Raw genomic sequence first — 15,640 nt, forward strand, 5'->3', positions numbered from 1 at the left:
GCCACCACAGTGCCCAGGAGGCTCAGGCCTGGGCCACTTACAGGCCTCACTCCAGCAGCTCTTGTTCCTGTGGCCTCGGCCTCCTTGCTCATGGAGTCTCGGTCAGATGATCGCCCGCTGGCCGTGCTATCCAAGGAATGGCAGGACACAGCGTTGTACAGCGCCTCGTAGGGACCCTCCTCCTCAGCACGTGTGTCAAAATCAACGCTCAGCTCAGCCACTGCTTTCTCCACATCCCCTGGAGGAGAGGACAGAGGACAAGGCCATCGGTGAAGAGGGCAGAGCCCTGGTTCCCGACACTCTAGCCAAGCAAGGATTCCTCTGCAGCATGGCCCTTGAGGAGCACTAACCCAGTGGAAAATGACGGCTCTGCTAAGGACAGGGACTGGTCTCTCTAACTCGGCACAGAGGAGAGAAGCTTAGTGGCAGAACTCGAACCGAGCGCGCACAGCCCTGGGTCCAACTCCCAGCAAAGGGAAATTCCCCACTCTCTCAATGCTGTGTGAACATGTAGCAAAGTGCAACTGAAAACAAAGAGCAGTGCTTTAAATTAGGTTGTTTTTAAAACACAGACTCACCCTGTAGACAAGGCTGGCCTTGAACTCATCTGCCTGCCTCTACTGTCCAAGTGCTGGGATTGAAGGTGTGTGCCATGCCCAGCCTCCACCTCTGTTTTTGAGACAGGGTTTCCCTCTGCACGCGGAGCCCACACTAATGCTTTAATGGAAGTTGCAAACACTTGGGAAAAGCAAAGCCGTTCTGAAATGAGGCGCTGTATGACTTAATGGCTGTCTCCTCAGCACCAGGATCCAACCGTGACCACAAAGTCACCGTCAGAGACGGGATCTCTGCGTGGCTTGAGCTGTCACAAATATCAGTGTGAGCTCCTTGAAAGCTAAGGGCTCAGTGAAAGATCAACCCCACTGCTGGCAGAGTCCAAGGTCAAGGGCAGCGTGCGTTCATGTGTGTGCTAGTATGTACATGCATGCACGTTCATGTGCACATGCGTGCGTGCGACTGCGTGCATGCATGGGCGTGGGCGTTTGTGTGTGCGCAGTGCACCTGGGGGTGCTCCTTCTTTCACTCTGTTGCGACCCCTCTTTTCATGTTGTTCTACTGTTTACTACTATCTGCATGTGGGGGACATTGTCAATTAGGATTTATTGTCTTTGTCATTTATGACATCATAGGCTTCTCAGCAAACTCATGATGAACACCGACCACCTGGCCACCTACCACCTGGCCATCTTCACACCAACCATTTGTTGCCATAACTGCCATGTACACAACAACCAGCCAGCTGTTCCCAAAGCGATGTCATGTGTGTTGGGATAAGAAGCAACACCAAACCAAGATCTAAATGGACCATGAGATGATCCTGTCAGTTACACATCCCTATAGAAGTAGAGGCCAAACAAAGCAGTCCTGGGGCTGGAGAGCCGGGCTCAGGGATTAGGAGCACTCACTGTCCTTGTAAAGGGTCAGTTCCCAGCTCACAACCATCTGTCCAACTCCCATGAGCTGCTGCCTGCATGCAGTACACATGAGCACACCTGGGCACGCACACACACACTCCTGCCTGCATGCAGTACACATGAGCACACCTGGGCACACACACACACACTCCTGCGTGCATGCAGTACACATGAGCACACCTGGGCACGCACACTCCTGCCTGCATGCAGTACACATGAGCACACCTGGGCACGCACACACACACTCCTGCCTGCATGCAGTACACATGAGCACACCTGGGCACGCACACACACACTCCTGCCTGCATGCAGTACACATGAGCACACCTGGGCACGCACACACACACTCCTGCCTGCATGCAGTACACATGAGCACACCTGGGCACGCACACACACACTCCTGCCTGCATGCAGTACACATGAGCACACCTGGGCACACACACACACACACTCCTGCATGCATGCAGTACACATGAGCACACCTGGGCATGCACACACACACTCCTGCCTGCATGCAGTACACATGAGCACACCTGGGCATGCACACACACACACTCCTGCATGCATGCAGTACACATGAGCACACCTGGGCACGCACACACACACTCCTGCCTGCATGCAGTACACATGAGCACACCTGGGCACGCACACACACTCCTGCCTGCATGCAGTACACATGAGCACACCTGGGCACGCACACACACACTCCTGCCTGCATGCAGTACACATGAGCACACCTGGGCACGCACACACACACCCCTGCCTGCATGCAGTACACATGAGCACACCTGGGCACACACACACACACACTCCTGCGTGCATGCAGTACACATGAGCACACCTGGGCACGAACACACACACTCCTGCATGCATGTAGTACACATGAGCACACCTGGGCACACACACACACTCCTGCGTGCATGCAGTACACATGAGCACACCTGGGCACGCACACACACACTCCTGCATGCATGCAGTACACATGAGCACACCTGGGCACGCACACACACACTCCTGCATGCATGCAGTACACATGAGCACACCTGGGCACATACATACACACTCCTGTGTGCATGCAGTACAGTACACATGAGCACACCTGGGCACACACATACCTCACTCCTACATGCAAGTGGACATGAGCACACCCGGCACACACATACATGCTCCTGCATGTATGCACTGAGCATATCTGGTCATATGCATATACATAAAATATACAGATTGTTTTGCTTTTTAAAATTTTATTTTTAAGACAGGGTCTTACTGGGCAGCCCTGGCTAGCCTAGAACCAGCTATGTAGACCAGGCCCTGAACTCACAGAGCTGCCTGCTTTTGTTTTTTAAGTGCTGAAATTAAAGGCACATGCCTGGCTTAATTTTTTTTTTTTAAATTAAAAGAGAAAAGAAGGACAGATGATGCCCACAGCAAAGCTACCTGGTTCCACTCACTGACATCTCAGGCAGCACGGGATGACTGAGCCGCCTGAGTCCTGACAACCCTGCAGGTGTCACTTGAATTGAGACGTTTCCTTTTGCTCAAGCATGACTAGCTCAGCTGGGCGTGGTGGTGCACACCTGTAATCCCAGGACTCAGGAGGCAGAAGCTGGTGGATCTCTGTGAGTTGGAGGTCAGCCTGGTCTACAGAGTGAGTTCCAGCATAGTCAGAAGCACACAGAGAGACCCTGTCTCAAAAAACCAGAAACCAAATCCCCAAAACTCAGAACGACCAGCCCTCCTCAGGCTTCGAGGAATCTCACCCTGAGACATCGGTGCTGTGGTGTTTGTGCCGGAGAGGAGAGGCAGCTGGGCTGTGGAGGTCTTAGCCACCTCTTTCACACTTCTTTTTCCGGTCATGTGATCTGTAAGGAAAGATAGTGAAAAGAAGCTGCAGCCAACTCGGAGCACCGTGGTGAGCGCAGCTGGGCCCTGCGCAGCGAGCACGGTGACGCGTACCTTCTATCAGAGTGGCTATCTGCTGGCTTTTTTGAGACGGCAGGTCCCGGACAGTGTCCAGGGCAGTCAGTCCGCGGTTGTCCTTTATGTTGACATCGATTCCTAGAGAGGACAGCAGGGACCGGGGGGTGAGCACTCTGAGGCCAGCCCCTGAGGTGGCACGTCCAAGGACTCCATAGCTCTCAAGCAGCACAACAAGCACCCCTCACTCACAGCTGTCCACAGCCCGGTGGTCCAGGACCAAGCTGCCCACCTCTAACCACACACATCCGTGGGGCTCAGACACCGCCCGGCACATGGGACCAGCTGCCGACCTCACCTGCCGCCAGCAGGATTTGCACCACATCGGTCTTGCCAAACAAAGCAGCCTCATGCAAAGCACTGCCCATCTCCGTCTGGAAGGCAAACGAGAGCGCAGCAGCATGTCATGAGAGCGGTCGCTGTGTCACATGACAAATGGGACATGGAGAAGGAAGGATGGCAACTAAGCTACACAGCGCCTGGGGTAGGGGCTCATCTTCAACATTTCTTGTAGTCCAACAAAGTGCACATAGCAAGACCACTGTGTGCTACAGAGGGCCAGGGTGTGTGTGAATCCCTACTGCTTGCAGGGATGGTGATCAGTGAAACTTGCCCGTGCTCCACCTCCCTGGGGAGAGGGAACAGAAGACCCGAGTGGCCCAAGGGGAGAGCCAACACCAGGCTTAAGGATGCACTGATGGAAGCAGTCTAACAGGCCTGCTCAGCGGCACTGGCTGTGGAGGCTTGGACAGTGCAGAGGCCCCGGGAGTGCAGGCTCAGGCAGGTAAAGAGCCCTTCTTTTTTGAGATGGCCCACAAGCACTTCTTTTCAGGCTTAGTGACTATATGTCACACCCTGAAAAGAAGCAAGAAAAAACACTAGACCCACTAAACTGAGCTCATTTGCCTCTGAAATGTCATAACAGACCACGGTGACAAACAGAAGCATATGAATGTGACGTGAACTGTGATGTGAAACGTGCTGAACACACGCAGCCCGGCAGCATTGTACCAGTGCCCGGAGAGATGTCTGCCTTGCTACCTGGTAGTTGCTATCCATGCCAGCGTCCAGCAGGACCTGCACCACCGCCTTGTGGCCGTTCCTGGCCGCTAAGTGCAGGGGCGTGTGCTTCCTCGTGCTGCAGCTCAGGAGGTTGGGGTGTGCACTCAGCAGCAGCTTCACCACCTCCAGCCGCCCGTATAGCGCCGCCAGGTCCAGGGGCGTCTCGAACTTGTTGTTGCGCATGGTGGGGTCCGTGAGCTCCTCCAGCAGAGCCCTCACCACCTCCGTGTGGCCGTACTGTGCCGCGCAGTGCAGGGCAGTCTCGTTGTCGTTGTTCTGAGAATCAACATCAGCGGGTCAGAAAGGTGTGGGGAGGGACTAACAGCGCCTGGACTGTCGCCCATAAAACCACTGAAATTTAAGACAAGAACAGCAGCAATACTTGGGAAGTTACGTCAGAATCTAGGCCCCGCCCTCCACACTCAGGCCTGACTGCTCCCACTGGCCCCACCTGCCCCAGTCCCTGCTGAGGGGACCACCTTGAGCACGTGCACGACTCTGGGTGCCTGCATCTATCTGCGCACTTGAGAAGGGCCGCGGGGACTAGGCACACATGGCTACCCTGCCACTGCCACTGCCTCATGTTAAACTTCAGCTGGTTTTACAAGCACTTCTCTGTCAGCGCTGTGGCTCCGGTTCTGGGTTCGCTCACCACCCATAGCCTTCCACGCGAGCTTTTTACACAGAGGCTGTCATCTGCGTGGCTTCTTGCATGCAAATCAACCCAGCAGGGACAGAAACAAAGCAGCACACCGCAAACCATTGTCAGGGTAGCAGCCAGCAGCCATTCCCGAGGAAGAACGCCCAGGCTCAGGCCTGAGGGAGACTTAGGACCCTGTCCTGCCCCATGCCTACTGCAAAAGGACACAGGGGACAATGCACGCAGTTTCTACTGCATAAGACAGTGGGCACACGGGGGAGCCTCCTTCTATAAGGAAGCCTCGGGCCCGGGGATGCTTGATGTGAGAGGTGCAAAATATTCCACAGCAGCCCTGCCCTCCACTCAGCTCACAGGCTGAGGGCCTCTCCTACCAATTGTGTCTCAAGGAATCAGAGTCTGGGGTAAGACCAGGGAACTCTGGGCTTTTTTAACTGTCAAACACAGAATACGAGTCATTTCAGTTTCGTGCTCCACTGAGACTGGTGACACAGCACTCAAGTAGGTAATTTCTACAGCCCTGCTTGGCAGAGAGGCGCTGATGAGAGCCACGCTCTCACAACAGTCTCAGAGTCCTCAGTTTACCCAGGCAGCTCTTGCTACTTTGAGGAAGTCAAGGCTTGAGAGCGCCTGTCCTAAGTCAATACTGTGCACCTTTCAGCCACCAAAAGTTAAAAATTAACTACATCTACAGTTGTTTTAATATGTTAGTGACATTGAAAGGAACAGATGAGGAGTTACCCAGACTCGTCTCCACTCCATCTGCTTTTGACTGCACAGTTTTGGTGGGTTTTGTTTTTGTTTTTTTCTCTCTCTACACAAAAACGAATGAGAAAGATCCAGAACTGCTGAGTCCAAGGCCCCAAGCGGCCTGAGGAACAGCAAAGAAGTGCTTCAAACCAAAACAAGTTGGGAAAAGTGGCAGCAGGAACACGTGCAGAGATAAACACACACACTGCACAGGATGCACACGGAGGAACCAGAGAGCCAGCCCAGCCCAGCAAGAGCAGCCACAGGACGCAGCCTCCACAGGCCTCCGGCACCACGCAGGCCACAGAGCAGCCACAGGACGCAGCCTCCACAGGCCTCCGGCACCACGCAGGCCACAGAGCAGCCACAGGACGCAGCCTCCACAGGCCTCCGGCACCACGCAGGCCACAGAGCAGCCACAGGACGCAGCCTCCACAGGCCTCCGGCACCATGCTGGCCACAGAAGGAACCTGGAGGTCTAGAAGAAGGGCAAACATTGTATGGAAAGCGAACTCACGGGCTCCCTGTGCCCACAGCTCACGGCCACCTCCTACCAAGCCAGGGCCCAAGGGTCACTTCACTTCCTTGTGACAAAAACACAGCTACTCAAAACCATTGAGGAAGAGTCTCTGAGTGTTCCACCTCCACTGTGCATGCCAACCAGGGCCAAGAAGTCGCTTACTCTCACTAAAACCCCATCCAGTAAAGCATGTTGACCATTATAGCTGCGGTGCCTCCCAACACCTGAAACCATCAGACCTGGATTTTGTAAAAGCTGTGACTTAAGGACTGAAAAAATCATAAAGCTCTGAAGAGTAAACCACTCAGAAAGCAAGGGAGGGAGGGAGGGGGGTAAGAAGGAGGGAGGGAGGGAGAGAGGGAGGGAGGGAGAGAGGGAGGGAGGGAGGGAGGGAGGGAGGGGAGATCATGCGGGAACTGTGGCTTAGTGGCAGAACGGTGCTCAGCACACACTGGTTTATCCCTAGTGCATCTCACCACCACACTGAAGCGGAAAGGCACAGGGAGTGCTTTTCAGGTTCGCCTGTGGTTTTCGCTGGCCTGCTGGCTTTGGCTAGGTGCAATCTTGGTCAGCCCTGGCACATCGCCTGCCTGGCTTTAAACACCATCTAACCACACCTCACTGGCATATGCAGAAGTATCGGTTTTGCCAGACATGGGTGGGTTAGCCTTCTTGACCACAGCTGAGCACTGGCCACAGCTACACGCTCTCCTCGCTCCTCGGAGCTGACCGCTGTTCAGTTAGACAGAGAAGCCCTGACTCTGGTCTGCAGCATGGGGACCCTTCCCTTTCACCTCTCCTGAGCACCACCACACTAACCAGCTTCCTGAGACTCTGAACTGGGGGGAGGCCACGTGAACTGGGGGGAGGCCACGTGGTCCAAGCTAGCCTTGAACTTGTTACTAAAGCCTCCCACAAACCCTTCATTCCTACCGAAATTAAGTTTTCTCTACTAGAGTCAGTGTGTCTAAGAAAAACGGGGCCTATTCCTCTCTGCAGGCGCCACTGAACTTCAGTTCACACGGGATTCACAGATAAACACATTCAATGGTGAGCAGAGAAAATCCTACAGAAATAGTCCAGTCATCTTCTCTTGGAACCTGTCGGGAACATCCAGCTACAGCCGGGCTCAGGTGTCCCCTGTGGACAGAGGCCTGTGTTAAGGAGTCAGAGCTTTAGCTCTCTGCAACTGTGGTGCAGGTTCTAGAAACATCGCTAGGAAGAATGGCAACACTGTATGACCAAAATTACGAAAGGAAAACACTGACCCAACGATAGCAAAGAAGAGTTCAGCTCCCTCTTGCAGTGCAGAACTTGGACCAAAGTGCACAGAAAGACATCGCAGTCAAAGTGCAGGGCAAAGTGTGCCAGTCCAGTGTGCGGAACTGCAACCAGCAGCCAGGAGGCAAGCACCGGGCAGTAATTAATCCCATCTGCTCAGGTTAACAGCAAGGATCCCTCCAGGTAGGAATTTGGCTCAGACCAGGACATCTCAAACCAGACTCATTTAGGAACTATGCAGAGCTTAAAATAACAGTAATTGGCCCAAGTTCACATTTGGCCAAGAGAGCTGTTAAAGAGTGTAAGCGCGCATAAAGTTGCTGTTTACAATTCTGCTAGCATGGTGGACACACATAAAATCTCAGCATTCAAGAGTTTGAGGATGGAGGATTGTGAGTTCAAGGCTAGCCTGGACTTCATAGCCAGAATGTGTCTCAAAACAAGGGCTGGGGGTATTTTCCTCAGGGCAGAGTGCTTACCTAGATACTCAAGTCTCTCCTAAGCTGCATCTTCAGTCCCTATCCTGCTAAGGAAGGAAACCACCTGCAGTCACTACTGTCTTCAAGGAGACAGCCTTGTGACCTAAGGTCATACTCGGATGTGTCTCCATTGTGTGCACTCCTGCCACACGCATGTGACTTGAATCTGACCATGAGAGCAGCAGCTTCAGCATGGTTTGTGTGTGGGGAGAAGGAGCAGGAAGAACAAGTGGGGCGCATCAGGAAACAAGCTCGCTCCACCAAAGTCCACCTTTCTGAGCTTAGAGTCTGTATCACGCCTCCTTACTGTTTTCAGACAAGTTCCCACCATGCTCCCTGGCCTGTCTGTCACTCGCCATGGAGCACAGGCTAGCCTCAGACTTACAGGGGGCGCCTGCCTGTGCCTGAGCATCAGGGCTGCAGGTGTGCCTCACAACATTCAGCTTTATGATGGAATCTTTGTTCTCAGTTTCAGTTGAAAAGCTGCTTAACACTAAATCTAAGAGTTTTAGAGCAAGATATCAGCAGTTTAATCTCAAATGCATCACCAAACCATGGCTCTAGCTGTGTATGGAGGGAGAAAAGCAAAGGGCAGGATGGTCCTAGCTCTGCACAAGAAGTGCACACTGCAGCCACGGCGCGGTCATCCGAGCCGAGGGTCCTTCCAGTGGGAAGGCCTGTACAGCTCCTGGTGCTTGGTGCACTCAGGTCACATTCAAGGTCCTTCCCACCCTAACGCATGCTGGCTCCGTTATGATGGTCAGGCTGAAGGGAAGCTGGCCTACAGAGGTGCACACCTCCCATGCTCCCTGTAGACATCGCTCACTTTCATTTGTCCTGGCTGTAATGACTGGTTGAAAGGGAACAGGAGAGCTTGGGAAATCCAAATGCTCCTGAAATGGTGCCTGAGACTTCTAAGCTTGTACTCAAGTCAGACAGGATTTAGCATTCACATAAGCTTTTTTAGTAAAGCAATTCCTAGCTAGATCCAGGCTAGTCACACCCCATTCAGCCAGGACAAAACCTAGGGCTATGTGACCACACTGACTATATAAGGGCCTGCATCCTCAGCACACACAACCCAGCTCGGCCCTCAGTGCTGTGTGCATCACCTGAGCAGGGGAGCTCAGGGCAGGACTCACTTCCAGACACAAGCGTCCACTGGCTTGGACTTTTTCTTTTCTGTTCTCAAAGTCAAGAGATAAGGAAAGCATTTTCAAGAATCAAAGACCCAGGCTTTGATCCAAGCTTTAGAAGACAATTTCACCACAAGTGGAGACAGCCACCTCAGGCCCTCCTCGACTCACCACAGCCTGAGCACAGCGGACAATGTTCCCCTGCACAACCGTGGCACTGCGAACACAGCACACGGTGCCTTGCAGACCTGCACAGGAGTTGCAGAGCATCTCACACACGGTTAGCTACCAGACACTTTCCCTTTATGAACATGACTCCAGAAGAACCCGGCGACAAAGCTGCTGACATCCCATCTTACACGAGAGGAAAGCGAGGCTCAGAGAAAACATGGCTAACTCAAGTCATCAGCCCAGAACTCAGAGTCAGGCCTGGCTGGCAAGCCTCAGATCACAGTCTCTACCGGCAGAAGCCCAACAGCTACTCTCTTCTCCAAAGCCTTCAAAACTAGCCCAGGAGACGCAGAAAGCGATGACATCCTGGCTGTCATCTGTGCCTCCTTTCCCCAGGTCAGCTGCACCTTGGGCAAGCACAAAGCACTAACCAGGACAATTAGTGTCTACACCAGAGAACAACCTTCAGAGCCGGGAGAAGCTCAGCCGCTAGAGAGCCTGCCGGCAAACACAAGCGTGCAGGCTGGGACTCCCAGCACCACACAGACAACAGGATGTGGCGGTGGGCATTCCACACCAGGGAGGGAGGGAGTCCTGGGGAGTCCTGGGGGGAGCCAAGCAGCAAGAGTGACCGACCCTGCAATTAAAACAGAGTGACTAAGGAAGACATTCAACACTGACCTCTGGCCTACACACACACACACACACACACGCACACGCACACGCACACGGGGGAGCAGAGAGACAGAGAGAAAAATACACGTACATACACACCCTCCCAAACTTCATCAGAGAGTAAAACTCAGGGTTATACATTTAGCATGTGAGGGTGAGGAGAAGCCGCCTCCTCCACCCACTAAGCTCCACCTCTTTATGGAGCTGCCTTCTAGTGAGATAGTGGCGGAAGTGCAGGTCTAGTAAACCCCAGTCACCTCTGCTCTCAGTCACCAGGCAGTGCTCTGCGGCTCTTCAGGTCAGCAGTGACAAAGCAGTAAGAGAAGTGATGCTGGAGACTGGCCTGAGCACCAAGCAGAAAGGCACAAACCTTGTAAAAGAATGAAGTGCGGCCACCTACGTCCCTGTCCCAGCACCGCCATGTGGCTACGGAAACCCAAAGTCAGATTCTACCTCTAAAGAAACATGGAGAGCAGGTGACAGGGAAAAGGCTTTTCCTTTAAGAAGAGCATCTAAGCAGTGTGCTGACTCAGAAGTGAGCTGACTGGGCTGATGGACCTCACAAGTCGCAAGTGCACACAGGCGTGGGGTGTGGGCCTGGTTCCTGCTGCTGCTTCAGATGTCCCAACCTTTCCAGGATCACAAAAGCTTTAAAGCTAAAGCTCGGCCCACCGTGCTGTGATTTCCCTAGACAAGCCAAAAGCAGATGGGCTGAAGCAGGCAGCTGAGGTGATGAAGAGGAGGAGCCTGGGAAATGGACAGAGGGCCACAGCGGAGGGGCGGCACGGGGAAACCGGATGGCGTGGAGTCCTGCCGTGATGTACACACCTTGGCATTGATATAGGGGTCAAAGGGGCCGTACTTTTTGAGTTCTTTGATCTCAAGAGCATTCTACAAAAAGGAGAGGAAAAGACAATGTGATGATAGAATGCATGGAACATTATCAAAGCAACATGGAGCCCTGGCCAGTGCCAGACCTCCCGGAACCGAGCTCAGGGCGCTGGCCGGAGCGAGAGCGCGGGCAGCTGCAGGAGGCTCAGCCAATCCACTCATCCACCGGAGCCACCTCAGTCGCCTCCAACCAACGCAGCGCTTGTCGCTGCCTGGATCCATGAGATTCTTTCAGCTACTTTGGACATCCTGACCAGCCACTGCCGGCAACACTCAAGCTCCGGGCTGCCATCACCTATCCTGACCTCCCCCAGGCAGGAGGCAGCTGTGGGCAAGACAGGCTAACACACTCGAGTGCCTCCAAAGCCCAAGCAGCCGTGTTTAAGGCAAAAGTAGGCGAAGACAGGATTAGCAATGGTTGCTGAGGTGAGCAGGGCTTTGGGTGGCCAGTTCTTCAACACTGAAGAGTGTTAGTCATAAGCAAGCTTCGCTCAGAGGAGACATTGTGGTTTCATCAGGAGAATGGCACTCAGGTTCTAAGGAGGCAAGCCTAAGAGGCTGCCACCCCCTGCCAGCCTGGTCTGAGCACCTGCTATTATCTACCCGGAAGCCCGCCTGTGAGGGAGTGGCAGGCTGGCAGGACCACTCGCTGCCTACACCCTGTCTCCAAATGGAAGCACTTGGAACCCTGACGGCCTCCCTCCTCAGAGCCAAGCCCCCTGTGGTAGCTCGGTGGACACCTGTGTGGCCTTGCTGACAGGTGGGCTTGCCAGGTGCTGTGCTAAGCTCTGAGGAGGACCCCACTCTGCTCTGTAGAGTGGAAGAAGCTCCTGGAGCTGGGCCTGAGCAGGACAGCCCTGCACTCACTGACCAGGGAGCAGGACCAACAAAGAGCCACCCTGTGGACCTGCATCCTGGGACCCAAACTGGAGGTGGGGTCTCAGGAGCCTTCCTAACTGTCTCTCCAGAGAAGCAAGAGGTCACCCTCAGAGTGCTCGGGTGCAGAGACCTGTAAGGGGTCTGTCGATGCTCTTCTCCTTTCTGTCCCTTGCAGGCTCTCATACTGTAGTCTAGGGCCACCTGCACTCCTAAACCTTCTGCCTCGGCTTCTTGTAGGCCAGCTGGCCTCCAACTGTGCAGTCAAGGGTGACCCTGAAACTCCTGATTCGTCGGTCTCCACTTCCCAAGTGCTAAGATTATAGGCATGTGTTACCAAAACCCAGCTAAATATTTTTATTTAAATGCTGCCTTCCTATTTTCTAATAATTGTGAGGGTTTTCAAAGTATGCTCACTCTTGAAGTAGCCTTGGAGGACACCATGGGAAACACTTTCTTCCCACTGGATGACCTCTGACCTGCATCTGTATGGTTTTTCTTTGCAGCACTAGCACAAATACTTCCACTTCTGCACATCCTGATGTGTGTAAAGCAAGCCAGCTCACACCATGCTGGCCGACACTGGGAACAGTGCATGTGACGGCATATGCACATATAATATGTTATTGCTCATGTTTGAAACTAACTCTACATCATGTCCAAAGATTTGCATTAGCTTTCTTACTGTGAGTCTGTGGATGTATGTGTGCACGTGTGAAAATTCTAGCACAAATCTGAGTCAACTGCATATAAAATGCACCCTCCAGGCTGGGCGAGGGGGCGCATGCCTTTAATCCCAGCACTTAGGAGGTAAAGGCAGGCAGATCTCTGAATTTGAGGCCAGCCTGGTCTACAGAGTTCTAAGAAAGCCGAGGCTACACAGAGAAACCCTGTCTCAAAAAAAACCAAAACAAAACCAACCAAAATGCATTCTCCAGAACATGGTCTCCCCAGTACTCCTGACAGGGAGCCATGTCAGGGGACAGAGGAACTACACCCTGAGGTGTCCCCGTGACTGCATGAGGCACAGTCTGGCCACAGCTGAGGGAGGAGGACAGTCTCTCTCCCGACCTGTTCGTTGACTCTGGTGTGCGAGGGCCCTTGGCGGATGAGCAAGCGCACTATCTGGGCGTCTCCCTTCCACGCTGCCAAGTGCAATGGGTAGCAGCCTTTCGAGTCAGCAACATTGGTCAGCGCATCGTTCCTCAGAAGAACCTCAACCACATCCCTAGAAAGCAAAAATCATCCGTGAGCTTGTAGGACCAGAGTCCTCCCGTGGGTGCACTGCAGAGCGACGGCTCCGGCTCCAGACTCACTGTCAGGTTTTCTTCTTCTAAGGCCACAGCTATTCACGTGACCTCTAGGTGGCTGACTGGCTATGAACAATGCCTCACCTTCCCAGGCCTTTCCTGAGGCCCCATCAGGTTCTGCTACTTGGAAAGCATCTGGACCCCTTGCCTAAGTTGTGAGCTAGTCCCTGGTTTCTAATCTTTAAATGGCTGTCAGGGTAGAACTGACAAGAAAGCAGTTAACCCAAACAGCTGGTGCTCCTCACCACCTACTGCAGTGCTCTGGGGGCGTGGGAACTGGAAGAGGGCAGAGCAAGGGCCATGTCCCAAACCTAAGTTGGACACACAGAGCATCATCTCCTAGCTCCAAAAAGAAGCCCCTCGTTGGCTTTCTTCTTGATGACACTGCTAGTTAAGTAGACACACAGGTGTAATTGTCCCCAGGCACCAACAGGCCCCAGAGAGGAGCCCAGCTAACAAACAACCACATGTGAGGGGTCACGTTAACTCCGGCCTCCCAACCACTTGAGAAGGTCTCAATATATTTCTTTTGTCTCGTTGTTTGTGCACCCTGTGCCACTGGAGCACACATGAAGTTAGAAGACAATTTTGGAAGCCATTTCTTTACACCCACCATGTGCATCTCAGGATCAAACTCCGGTCACGGGACATGCAGTAGGTGCTCTATCCCGGGAACCACTATCCTGCCTGGATTTTACCTTTAAAGGTGTTTTAGAAAAGACCCAGGCTCACATTCAACTTGAGAAAAAAGTTCAGTGTGGGAGCAATGGAGTCGATCAAGATGGTCACACACCGAACATTGACAGTATATCCGGCTCACAGGTTACACCCACATAGCTCTTCTCCCTTGGGCTCGCTCTGCTTCCAACCCTCAAAACCATCTTTTCGGTCCCCCTGGTTTCTGTTCTTCCATATCTGGGCAAACCCACTCCACGTTCCCTGACTGCGCTGGAGGCCTCGGTGTCAGCCCATTGTGATGCCGCTCAGCAGGGGACTCTCAGATCCCCAGGGCCCGTCTTCTGCAGAAAATGTCCCACATATACTTCCCACTCAAGCTCTAATAAGCTGCTTAGATTTAAGAGGGTTAAGTGGGACATATACATCTGTGTCTTCTCTATTGGAAATGCTTCGCTGTGTTCACAAGGCTAATCTTATGAAGACAGAGGGACAGTGCACGAGACAACTGCCCTGACAGGAGACCAGCCTCTCACGGCCCTTCAATCTGTGTGCTCATCAAGGGATGGACACCTGTAGGGTCCTGAGTGTGGTCTTCACAGTTACCTCCACTGTGACACTGGAGCATTCCAGACAGGAAAAGACCATCAGGAGAAAAAGTGAAATCACTTTTCTCTAAAGGCTTCTCTGGGAGTAGGGTAGAAAAAGAACACAACTCACTGAAACTTGGTGTCTGCATGGACTGTGCCAGTCCATTTTCCTGTCCTCAGTGCCCTGCCTAGCTGCCTCACAGGAGGCAGAGAGATGCCTGAGCTGGGCTCTGAAGGGTGGGCAGGGGAGGAGCCCTGGCGCTTACCTGTGGCCATTCAAAGCAGCATGGTGGAGTGGAGTGTAGCCGGTGCTATCCACGCAGTTCACGTTCGGCCCCCTCCACATGCTGGCAGGAAAAAGAGAGAGATTTCAAAGGGCTGAAGTCACAACAAGGGCAGAGATGGCTGGCTAATGGTGCAGTAGATAACCAGACCAGAGCCTGCACACACTGCTCACGTGCACAGCAGTGCTCAGAAGCCTGCACACACTGCTCACATGCACAGCAGTACTCAGAAGCCTGCACAGACTGCTCATGTGCACAGTAGTGCTCAGAAGCCTGCACAGACTGCTCACATGCACAGCAGTGCTCAGAAGCCTGCACACACTGCTCACATGCACAGCAGTACTCAGAAGCCTGCACAGATTGCTCGTGTGCACAGTAGTGCTCAGAAGCCTGCATACACTGCTCACATGCACAGTAGCGCTCAGAAGCCTGCACAGACTGCTCATGTGTACAGCAGTGCTCAGAAGCCTGCACAGACTGCTCGTGTGCATAGCAGTGGTCAGTACGTAAAATGCTCTGAGCAAGCAGCCAAATGTGAAGGCTACACTTGCTGGCCCTCCTATGCTGGCTGCATCACGTACTCAGTTGGGAACTTAGGCCCCTGAGTGTTCCCAACTAACAGAGATCACCCAAACAGCACAAAACCAAACCACCCAGCCAGACATGGGTGCTGAGTGAAGCCAGGGGCTACCTCAGTACAGATCGCAGACCAAGGCAGCACCCAACAGTGTCAAAAATACACCAGGACACACGAGGTGAGACACAAATCAGACTGTGTTAGTTGGCTGAGGGAAATGAGGGTCCACATTCACAGGTTCAACTACTGTGGC

At 53.3% G+C, this 15,640-nt stretch overlaps 1 protein-coding gene across 8 annotated transcripts in view; it reads right to left on the minus strand.

Moving 5' to 3' along the window:
• The window catches only part of ANKS1A (ankyrin repeat and sterile alpha motif domain containing 1A), a 155,058-nt gene that overhangs the window by 80,232 nt on the left and 59,186 nt on the right, over window positions 1-15,640 (minus strand). For 5 of the 8 annotated variants that reach the window (XM_084754171.1, XM_084754174.1, XM_084754173.1 and 2 more), the window contains exons 2-9: window positions 14,793-14,873; window positions 13,023-13,179; window positions 11,013-11,075; window positions 4,494-4,790; window positions 3,751-3,826; window positions 3,432-3,533; window positions 3,236-3,337; window positions 42-238 (exon numbers count right to left, since the gene is read on the minus strand). In XM_084754171.1, coding sequence (XP_084610297.1) covers window positions 42-238; window positions 3,236-3,337; window positions 3,432-3,533; window positions 3,751-3,826; window positions 4,494-4,790; window positions 11,013-11,075; window positions 13,023-13,179; window positions 14,793-14,873 — 1,075 coding nt within the window. Of the gene's footprint in view, window positions 1-41; window positions 239-3,235; window positions 3,338-3,431; window positions 3,534-3,750; window positions 3,827-4,493; window positions 4,791-11,012; window positions 11,076-13,022; window positions 13,180-14,792; window positions 14,874-15,640 lie in introns of those variants that run through there. The other 3 variants (XM_084754172.1, XM_084754175.1, XM_084754178.1) reach the window with 2 other exon arrangements.

Source organism: Acomys minous (assembly GCF_964271855.1).
Source record: "Acomys minous genome assembly, chromosome: 13".
Lineage (NCBI taxonomy): Eukaryota > Metazoa > Chordata > Mammalia > Rodentia > Muridae > Acomys > Acomys minous.